At 42.2% G+C, this 11,821-nt stretch overlaps 1 protein-coding gene across 1 annotated transcript in view; it reads left to right on the plus strand.

Moving 5' to 3' along the window:
• Positions 1-11,821, plus strand: part of COLQ (collagen like tail subunit of asymmetric acetylcholinesterase) — an 88,379-nt gene that overhangs the window by 38,894 nt on the left and 37,664 nt on the right. Inside the window, exons 3-4 of the mRNA XM_007936745.1 lie at positions 9,784-9,896; positions 11,235-11,336. Coding sequence (XP_007934936.1) covers positions 9,784-9,896; positions 11,235-11,336 — 215 coding nt within the window. The remainder of the gene's footprint in view (positions 1-9,783; positions 9,897-11,234; positions 11,337-11,821) is intronic.

Here is an 11,821-nt window from a genome sequence, read left to right on the forward strand (position 1 = left end):
CTCAGCATAATGTCCTCCAAGTTCATCCACGTTATGCGGTGTTTTGCAGATTCTACATTATTCTTTAGCATTGCATAGTATTCCATTGCGTGAATGTACCAAAGTTTGGTTATCTATTCCTCAGTTGTTGGATATCTGGACATTTTTACAGAACATACAAATATGCTTGTAGAAACATCATCTGAGAAAGTCTCCTTTTGAAGAGTGGGTATTGAGTCCAAAGGACAAAACCAGCATTCACAATAGCAAAAATTCCAGATTCGGCATCATCTCCAGCTCTAGTTTGATAATATAGTGGCCACACACATTGATGTTGTTTTTAAGTCAGGGCAAGTGATCCTGAAGTTCCATGGTAGTTAGCATTTCCAAAGCAGCTGCCTGGGCCTGAGCCACAGGGTGCACCCAGGTCTCTGCAGGCTCCATGTACACACAAGGTTGTTTCCATTACAACAGAGCCGTTGGGGCTTTTCCAGGAGGGACCCTGAGCTCAGACATGATTCTGTGGATGCAGCATGGTCCTGAGAGAGACCCAGAGGCCATTTGGATAACACCAAAATAGACATGTAAAGTCCTAGCTTAGCTGACCGGGTGGGAAGCTGTTTGTTAACCACGTCCACCTGATGGAAATATTCTGAGCTGGAATGAGCTGTAAATAAACCAGACTGTGCTAAAAACAAACAGCTCCAGGGAGCTGCGGGGTGGGAGCAAGAAATAGATGGGCTTCACCTGCTGAAATAATGTAGGTCAAGGGGAAAAGGATGAAGAAGAAGTGGGGGCAGGGCATAGTGCTGTACAATGCAGATACCTCAGCAGGAGAAACAACTGATCATTTATGGTCATTGATGAGGTTCCCAGTGTCCCAAAAGAAATGAGAAGTGATCGCTTTAAATGATACAGGGTGGGGAGGGGTCTTTCACAGGGTGTGGGGTGAAGGGAGATGTTGGAGGCCATATATGGTCTGGAAAAATAAATGGCAATGACTGTAAATTAGCCATGTGGACCTGCCAGTCTCCAGGTGCTCCTGGCTGGGAAACTTCAGCCTCAGCCCTTAGGAGTCTGCTGAGGGAAGAGAGAGGCAATGCAGAGGCTGCATTTGGGGGCCTTGGTAGGGTTCTTGGGTGTTAGTGCATGTCTTCCAGCCCTATGCTGCTCACTCTTCTTCTTCTTCTTTTTTTTTTTTTTAATTATGATTTGGGTGAAAGTTTACAGAGCAAATTCATTTCCATACAACATTTCATGCACATTTTGTTTCATGACATTGACTGCAATCTCCACAATGCAACAGCTCTCTTTCAACTTCCTCCCTGTGGTTACCTTTTCCCTGTGTCCTTCTTTCCTATGCATTCCTGCCCTCTGAGCTGTCTCCCTGTGCAAATAAATGCTGCCCTTCTGACCTCCCATAGTTGGTCGTTCTAAGGAGTGTACCTACCTAGTGTAATTGTTCACCTTATACGCCTGTCTATTGTTTTATGATGCTCACTCTTGCTTACTTAATTAACATCTTGGGGAAGAAACTTTAAGAAAAATAGCATTAACATGAATGTCCAATTCTATAACTGTACCAATGCTAGTTCCTGTCGAGCTGATTCTGACTCATGGTGACCCCATGTGTACAGAGTGGAACTGCTCCATAGGGTTTTTATGACTGTGACCTTTCGGAAGCAAATCAGCAAGCCTTTCTTCTGAGGCAGATGGATTTGAATCACCAACACTTCAGTTAGTGCTTAACCGTCTATGCTACCCAGGGACACCTTCTATAAACATATAGCTAATTTGTTCTACTGCCAAGAAAGAGAAAAGCAGCCTGTGACCCCTAGGACTAGCCTGACACCACAGCTGGGCCACAGTGTTGAATGCAAACAGTTTCTGAGAACAACAACATCTGATGAGGTCACTCTGTGATTGAGATGGATCAAGACAAAAACAAGACCACTCTGGAATCATGTTTGAACACTGACAAAGACATGGACATATCCACAACACAAAAATTACCCAACATCCCTCTGTCCTGGCTAATGTGAGTGCTTACTGCTTCTTTACCAATCACAGCTATAGTTTCTCTCCATTCTTCTCATCTTCTAGATTAGAATTATTAAGACCTCTATCATAGAAAGCCCTTGATTTCTGACAGCATCCAATTCAGAACAAAGCCACACTTTATTTCCTCATGTTGTTGTTAGGTGCCATCGAGTCAGCTCCGACTCATCGTGACCCTGTGTACAGCACTGCCTGGTCCTGCACCATCCTCACAATCCTTGCTATACCTGAGCCCATTGTTGCAGCCACTATGTCAATTCATCTCGCTGAGGGTTTTCCCCTTTTTTGCTGACCCTCCACTTTACCAAGTATGATATCCTTCTCCAGGGAATGGTCCCTTCTGACAACATGATCAAAGGTGAAACAAAGTCTGGCCCTTCTTGCTTTCAAGGAGCCTTCTGGCTGCACTTCTTCCAGGACAGATCTGTTAGTTCTTCTGGCAGTCCATGGTACTTTCATTATTCTTTGACAATACCACAACTCAAAAGCATCAACTCTTCTTTGGTCTTCCTTATTCATTGTCCAGCTTTCCCATGCATATGAAGCAATTGAAAATACCATGGCTTGGGCTAGGCACACCTTAGTCTTCAAAGAGACATCTTTGCTCTTCAGCACTTTAAAGAGGTCTTTTGCAGAAGATTTGTCATGCAATACTATGTCTAATTTCTTGACTGCTGGTTCCATGGGTGTTGATTGTGGAACCAAGCAACATGAAATCTTAGACAACTTCAATCTTTTCTCCATTTATCTTGATGCTGCTTATTCATCCAGTTGTGAAGATTTTCATTTTCTTTAGGTTGAGGTGTAATCCATACTGCACACTGTAATCTTTAATCTTTGTCAGTAAGTGCTTCAAGTCATCTTCACTTTCAGCAAACAAGGTTGTGTCACCTGCATATTGCAGGTTGTTAATGAGCCTACCTCCAATCCTAATGCCACATTCTTCTTCATACAGTCCACCTTCTTGGATTATTTGCTCAGCATAAAGATTGAACAGATACAGTGAAAGGATACAATGCTGACACACTCCTTTCCTGATTTTAAACCATGCAGTATTTCCTTATTCTGTTCAAACAACAGCCTCCTGGTCTATGTACAGGTTCCTTATGAAAACAACTAAGTGTTCTGGAATTCCATTGTTCTCAATGTTATCCATAATTTGTTATGATTCACACAGTTGAATGCTTTTGCATAGTCAGCAAAACTCAAGTAAACGTCTGTCTAGTATTCTTTACTTTTAGCCAAGATCTGTCTGATATCAGCTATTATATCCCACATTCCATATCCTCTTCTGAATCCAGCTTGCATTTCTGGAAGTTCCTTGTCAATATACTGCTGCAACCATTTTAAAATTATCTTCAGCAAAATTTTACTTGCATGTGATATTAATGATATTGTTCCAAAATTTTCACATTCTGTTGGATCACCTTTCTTTGGAATGGGTACAAATATGGATCTCTTCTAGTCAGTTGGCCAATTTCTTGGCATAGATGAGTGCCTCCAGTGCAGCATCTGATTGTTGAAACAGCTCAATGGGTATTCCATCAATTCCTGAAGACTTTTTTTTTTTTTCGCCTATTCGTTCAGTGCAGCTTTGACTTTCCTTCAATACCATTGGTTCTTGATCATATGCCACCTCCTGAATTGATGAAGATTGACCAGTTTTTTTGGTACAGTGACTGTGTGTGTTCCTTCCATCTTCTTTTGATGCTTCCTGTGTCATTCAATATTTTGCCCATAGAATCTTTCAATATTGTGACTCAAGGCTTGAATTTTTTTTTCAGTTCTTTCAGCTTGAGAAATGCAGAGTGTGTTCTTCCCTTTTGCTTTTCTAACTCCAGGTCTTTGCACATTTCATTATAATAATTGACTTTGTCTTCTTAAGCTGCTCTTTGAAATCTTCTTTTCACCTCTTTATCTTGTCATTTCTTCCATTTGCTTTAGCTACTCTCAATTCAAGAGCAAGTTTGAGTCTCTTTGTCTGATATAGTGCTGGAAGATGATCCCCTCAGGTCAGAAGGCATTCAAAATATGACAGGGAAGAGGTGCCTCCTCAAAGTAGAGTTGACCTTAATGACATGGATGGATTAAAGCTCCAGTAGCTGGTGTGGCACAATTCAAAATGGGAAGAAACAGCTACAAACACCCATTAATAATCAGAACATGGAATATATGAAGTATGAATCTAGGAAAATTAGAAGTTGTCAATAATGAAATGGAACACATAAAGATCAATATCCTAGGCATTAGTGAGCTGAAATGGAGTGGTTTTGGCCATTTTGAATCAGACAACCATATGATCTACTATGCCGGGAATGACAGTTTGAAGAGGAATAGTGTGGCATTCATCATCACAAAGAATGTTTCAAGATCTATCCTGAAGTGCAATGCTATCAGTGATAGGATAATATCTATACATCTGCAAGGAAGACCAGTTAATACTACTATTATTCAAATTTATGCACCAATCACCAATGCCCAAAATGAGGAAATTGAATATTTTTACCAACTTCTGCAGTCTGAAATTGACCAAACACCCAATCAAGATGTGTTGATTATATCTGGTGATTGGAATGCGAAAATTGGAAATAAATAATCACCAGTAGTTGGAAAATATGGTCTTAGTGATAAAAATGACACCAGAGATTCCATGATAGAAAGACTTATTCATTGTTTCCTCATAGTCTCCCTATTATCACCTAGCAAAAGTCCCAATCCTATGATAAATCCATTCTAACACCCTCTTACTGAGATGCCCACAGTTTTTCTTGGTATGCATGCTCCCTCAGGGCAGTGAATTAATAAACCCAGCTTTGTTCAACTACAGGTATATTCTTGATGGTTTGTGCTTGGAAGGCATTGATGCTGTATGTCTTGAGTACTTGCTATGGGAATCCCTTGCCTTTCTTCTTAGCTCTAGCTCTTCCTTTCTACCACTTGCAGTCATAGTGTAGGGAATAAAAGGAAGGACTCTGGAACCAGATTGCTTGAGTTCAAACTCTGGCTCTGATACTACTAGTTATGTGACTGTGATAGTTGGAGCTATGTGTCAACTTGGCTGAACCACAATTCTGTGTGGTTTGAGCTGTTGTGGTGTGGTTGTTCCCATAATGGGATCAGATGACTATGTTTGAGTGGCCAATCTGTTGAAAGGGAGTTCCCCTAGGGGTGTGGCCTGCTTCCAGTATATCTGCGGACATCCTGGGAGAGGAGACATTCTTCTGTGGATCGGGATTCTACTGTGCTGCCTACAACTGTCTGTGAGTGAACAGTCCACCATTCGGCCTGGAGAACTTGGATTCGTCATTCGTTGGAGTCAACAGCTGGTGTACTGCCTGCCAGCCTTGAGCTCCTCAGCCCCTGTGGTTGCAAGAGCCAGGAAAAGCCTCCAGCTTGACATTTGATCCAGGAACTTTGGACTTGCCAGCTTCTATAAGTGTGTGAGCCATTTTCCTAAGATAAATTTCTCTCTATATATACGTATATATAAGCTTTACTGTTTTTTGTTTCTCTAGAGAACCCAGTCTAACACGGTGATCTTGGGCAAGTTACTTAAACTCTCTTTGCCTCAGTTAGCTGATCTGTAAGATGGAAATGATGATGATGATGATACCTCTCAGAGTTGTGAAAATTAGGTGAATTTATATATGTGAAGCACAGGACTGGTGCCTGGTAGTAAGTGTTTTTGTTAATATTATTAATTCAGCAAACACTGGTGGAGTTCTTATTATATACCAGACCCTGGGGATGAGACCTGTCCCCCACTCTCCCAGAGAGCACAGTTTAGTTAAAGAGACAAGAGAAAGAAGTTTCACCGCATGGATAAGAGTTAACATTGGGGTAAACCCAGAGATAAACATAGCAGGATGCTTAACACTAGCCTGGGAAGTCAAGGAAAGCCTAATTGGTTCTGATGAATAAGAGTATCCAGGGTTGGGTTGACTGGGGCCAGGAAGGGAGTGGAATATGAGAGAAGGGTCTTGGCAGCAAGTTGAGCTCAGCGATTCTCACCATCTATTAAGTCAGAGGTCACTGTTTAGGCATCTTTCTACCCTTGCAAGACTTGGGCCAGTACCTGGCACAAAGCATGTGCACAGAGGAATAAATGTCTAACACCAAATTTGGCAGCTTTCCCCACAAACAACTCCTCTGATTTTTTTATCTCATGCTCTGACTGCTGTTATCTGGGACCCCTGCAACTTCTAAATCACTCCAACACATTGGCCCCCAGTTTCTTTCTTTCTCCAGTAATGTTTGCATCAGTCCTTTCCTTTCTGTCCTCAATGTCTCCTCATGAGTCAGGCCTAGAGTACAGATGCCACGCTGGCCTGCAGCTTGTTCCCCATTCCCTCGACTCTCCCTCACCCCACATTTCCTGCACAATCTCTGCTTAGTTCCACCTGGGCCCTGTCACTCTTTCCCTCAGAACCTTCTGTGGTTCCCTTGTTGTTGTTGTTGTTATGTGCTGTCGAGTTGGGCCCGACCCATAGCGACCCCTCCTTGGGTTTCTGAGGCAGAATCACTACAGGAGTAGATTGCCCAACATTCCTTCCAAGGAGTGGCTGGTGGGTTTGAACCGCCAGCCTTCTGGTTAGCAGTCAAGTGCCGTAGGCACTATGCTACCAGAGCTCCTACTTCCGAAATAAAGCCCAAACCCCTTAGTGGGCATCCACACTCAGCACAATCCAGGCTCAAACTCTATCCAACCTCATCCCTTCCCTCACTGTTTTTTAAGTGCTTCCTCTCCAGTCAGACCAACAGCTTGTACCTTCTTGTTTTCAATCTAAGTGTCCATCAGCAGCAGATTGTGGTATATTCACACAATGGAATATTACTCAGAAATAACAATGAATTAACTACAGCTACAATCGTCAATCTGGATGACTCCCACAAACACTACATTGAGTGAAAGAAGGCAAACACAAAACAGTTTGTGTTGCATGATTGCACTTACATAAAGCTGAAAACAGGCAAAATGAATCCATAGTGTTAGAAGTCAGGGTAGTGGAGAGGAAGGAGCATAGAGATTGGAGAGGAGCTTAAGAGGGCTTCTGGGTGCTTGTGAGTTCTGTTTCTTGATCTAATTTTTTATTTAAAAATTTTTAAAATTGTGATTTGGGTGAAAGTTTATAGAGAAAATTGGTTTTCCATTCACCAATTCATACACGTTTAGTTTTATAACATCCATTGCAATCTCCACAATGTAACAGTACTCTTCCCACTTCTTCTCTGTGTTTATCATTTCCTTTTGTCCTTCTTTCCTGCATACTTCCTGCCTTCTTAACTTTATCCCTGGGCGAATGCTGTCCTTTTGATCCCATATGGTTTGTTGTTCTAATGAGTGCATACCTTCTAATGGATGTATACCTTCCTGATATTATTGTTCATGTTATAGGCCTATCTATTGTTTGGCTGAAAATTCAGCAAAGGGGGTTGAGTTCAGTTCCTGGCTTGAAGGGTGTTGAAGAGCCACCAAACTCTCGGGTTGTCGACCAATCTCTACCAGACCAGTGAGCCTGGTCTTTTTTTTTTTTTTATGATTTTGATTTGTTCTCCCACTCTGTCCAGGACCTCCTACTGTGATCCCTTTCAGAGCAGTCAGCAGTGGTAGTCAGGCACCATCTAGTTCTTCTGGTGTCAGGGTTGTGGAGGCTGGGATTTACATGCCCTATTCGTCATTTTGGACTAATTGTTTCCTTGCATCTTTGATTTTCTTCACTTTTCCTTGCTCAGACAGGGAGAGACCAATAGCTGCACATTATATGGCCTCTCACAAGCTTTTAAGACCCCACTCACTACTCACCAAAGTAGGATGCAGATTATTGTCTTTGTGGGCCATGTTATGCCAATTAACCTTAGTGTCCCCTGAGACTATGGGCCTGAGCCCCCAGGCCTAGTGACTCATTCCCTCAACGTATTTGCTTATGGCTAAGAAGTTTTCATAACTTTGCCCTTTATATGCTCTACTACATTCATGGATATATTTGCAGCACATATAAATACATATGTAGATGTATCCTCTGACAAAACTCTATATATTCATGGGTGTAGTCCCATTCACTTTTCTACCTCTGTTCAGCTGAGTACCTGTCTATATATCCATTCATAGGTTATAGTTATTACTGTTATTGCAGGATTATGTATGTAATTATATTTACCTTTTTTGTCTTTAATTCTTGTTCTCCTTTCCGTGTCTTCCTCTACCTTGATCATTTTGTGCTGACCTCTCCCTTATTGTGTACTGTTTTCCCCTTCACTCAAGTTAATACCTGTCTATCTTGCAGTTAGTGATTTACCCTCCTTTTCCCTCCCACCCCTGGTAAACTTCAAAGAATGATCCTTTCTGTGTGTAAACCCTTTCTTGACTTTTTACAGTAGTGGTCTCACACAATATTTGTTCTTTGTGATTGACTAATTTCACTTAGCATAAGGTCCTCTAGGTTCATCTAGTTATGAGGTGTTTCACAGATTCATCATTATTCTTTAATGTTGTGTACTATTCCATTGTGTGTACATATCATAGTTTATTCATCCATTCATCCACTGATGGGCATATAGGTTGTTTCCATCATTTTGCTATAGTGAATAATGCTGCAATGAGCATGGGTAGGCATATATCTGTTCGTATCACAACTCTTATTTCTCTAGGGTATATACTGAGCAGTGGGATTTCTGAATCATATGGTATTTCTATTTTCAAATTTTTAAGGAAGCACCATACAGTTGTCCAAAAAGGTTGTAGCACTTTACAGTCCCACCAGCAGTGTGTGAGAGTTCCAGTTTCTCTACTCTTGCCAGCATTTGTTGTTTTCTGTTTTTTTGATGAGGTCTGTTTCTTGATCTGGATGCTGGTTTTTTGGATATATCCATTTCTTAGAAGTTTATTGGGCTGTATACTTATGTATATTTTTGCAAAGGCATACTTCAACATTGAACATATGCTATCACTGAATATAGGGGAGATGCCATGTGAAAATGAAGTTGTAAGGGCCTAGGCCCTTCCATTCATCTTGCACTTGAGATTGGATCACCCATGCATTGAGACATTAAACAGTAACTATCTGTTGAGTAAGGGCGATACTCAAATGCATGTGCAGAGTCTGGAGTCAATATAAGTGTCTTAAATCATGGCTCCAGGTCTCTTGTAATCAATAATCTCTGCAGCCCTGACTGCTTCTGTCTTAGAATAAGTTCCTTTGACCCAACAGTTGGGGCCACATTATCAGTCTATTTGAACTTTGCATCCTTTGTCACATGTACAGAATGACAAGCCAATCTTTGGAGAAGGAGAAATGGACACTGCAGTGGTCACTATGTCAGGACCATATTCTCAGTGATAGTTGTTGTGTTGTTGTTAGTTGCTGTCCAGTGGATTCATGGCAACCCAAGTGTTATAGAGTAGAACTGCTTCATAATATTTTCTTAGCTATATAATAGAAGCAGATTGTCAGAAATTTTCTTCCATAGTAACATTGGCTAGGTTCAAACTGACAAGCTTTGGTTATCAGTTGAATGCAAACTATTTGTGCCTACCTAACAGTCTTAATTCAGCAAACGGAAGGTTGAGATGGGATGGGGGTTGGGGAGGCAATGTCAAGTAGCGAACGGTAGGTCTGCTCACATCTCAAAGGTTAAAATCAGTTTTGGAAGTGTGGGGTGACAGGGTCAGTCTCCCTTGGGTCCCGTGAGCAGGACAGAGGCCCCAGCACTGGCCCTTGTTGACAAGCAGCAGTTTTCTCTGCACAGCTCTTCCTGGCCTGGATCAGAAGAAGCGTGGCAGCCACAGAGCATGCTGCCTGTTGATGCCACCTCCACCCCCATTGTTCCTGCCTCCGTTCTTCAGAGGTGGCCGAAGTCCCGTGAGTAGTTTCAGACCTGTCAGAGAATACAAATTCAGGGTCCCTGGGTCCCCTCACACAGTACCCCCATAGCAGTAAACATTGGCTGTTCAGGTAATTCAGCCCAGGTATCCCACTCCATAACTGAACTCTGGAAAGGAACTTAGGAGTTTCTGGTGGGTGTCTATCCTCCCATCATTTAAAATAAGTTAAGGATAGAGATTCTTCTCAGGAGGGAATTGGATTGGGCACCATGGCCCATCTTCCTGAAAATAGTGAGGTGAATTTATAACTTTATGTGCCCTCATCAGTTGCTCAGACATGGAATTTCCCCTTTTGTTTTTCTTCTTTCCAAGTATTTATGAAATTCCCTTCCATAGCCTGTGTCTAATAGAGACCATCTCAGGGAACACAGGAAATAGTCCTGTTGAAGATGCTCTGAGGTGTGAGAGAGAACAGGGCTCATGAAGAGAGGAGAAAAGTGAGGGAAAGGTCAGGGTTCAGGAAGCTGACTGAGAAGACAACAGGCTAGGGCTTTCCAGGAACATGGGTTCTCAGACCTTTCTGGAAACTCTTAGACCTGTACTGTCCAATAAGTATCCATTAGCCATATGTGGCTATTGAGCAGTTTAAATGTGGCTAATTTGAGCTTTAGGAACTCTGGTAATGTAGTGCCTAAGGCACTTGACTGCTAACCAGAAGGCTGGCAGTTCAAACCGACCAGCCACTCCTCAGAAGGAAGACGGGGCAATCTACTTCCGTAGTGATACTGCCTCGGAAACCCAAGGAGGGGTCGCTATGAGTCGGGTCTGACTCGACGGCACATAACAACAATAACAACAATAATTTGAGCTTTAATATGCAGTAAGTATAAAATATACCCTTGGTTTTGAAGATTAAGCATGGAAAAAAGAATGTAAAATACCTCATTAACAATTTTTTAAATATTGTATGTTGAAATGAAAATATTTGGGGTATATAGGATTAAATATATTATTAAAAATTAATCTCATTTGATTCTTTTTACTTTTTAATGTGGCTACTAGAAAATATAAAACTACACATGTAGTTTGCATTATATTTCTTGTGGACAGAGCTGTCCTAGACATTGGAGAAAGGCTCCTGATATGAGTTTCCTAACTCCATCCAAAGTGACCATTACATCTCTATAACCCATTCAGGCCAGGGACATCTCAAGGGCAGATGAGAGACCAGAAACTGGTGGGCCAGAAGGTTGTCTTCTTGGGTCACCCTTTAGGGTATCAAGAAGCTGCCCTGGAGCAGGCCTATATCTAGGGTGGTGACTTTCTTCTGTCCCCTAAGTCTGACCTATTACCCCTGTGTTGCTTTGCCTTGAAGCTTCTTTCCCCAGACATGAAGAATCTCATCCTTGAACTTGAGACCACCCAGTCTCCATGTGTGCAAGGATCACTCTGCTCCCCTGGACCTCCTGGCCCCCAGGTTGGTGCACTCACCTAGACCCTCTCTTACTGTCTTCTGTTCAAAGCAGTGAAGTCCAGTGGGCAGAGCCTCCTGGTGTTAGACTCACTAACATGATGGGAAGGGGGGTGGCTATTCTTTCTTTTCTAGCTCACCTCCAGCTCCAGGTCATGTGGATGGAACACTGGTTCTTCTCTGTGTGAATTCTGGCCTTCCAGCCTTGATTTCTTCATCTGTGCAATGGGGATAATAATTGGCCCAGCTGTACTGAATTTTGGGGAAAATCAAATGAGGCACTGCCCAGATGGATATGGTCATTGTTATAGTTATCAGCAAACTCTTGATGACAATCTGGTCCACCCCTTATCCAACCTTTGACCTCACCTGTAGACCCAGAGGTGGCTGCATTCAGTGCAGGAAAGTGAAGGCAGAGAGGAGCTTGTGACCCTGAATTACACTTGGCCCCCAAATAGTGCTATCAAGCAGCCCACTCTTCCTAATCAAAA

The sequence above is a fragment of the Orycteropus afer genome, unplaced genomic scaffold (assembly GCF_000298275.1).
Source record: "Orycteropus afer afer isolate SDZICR_OR568_19922 unplaced genomic scaffold, OryAfe1.0 scaffold00003, whole genome shotgun sequence".
Classification (NCBI taxonomy): domain Eukaryota; kingdom Metazoa; phylum Chordata; class Mammalia; order Tubulidentata; family Orycteropodidae; genus Orycteropus; species Orycteropus afer.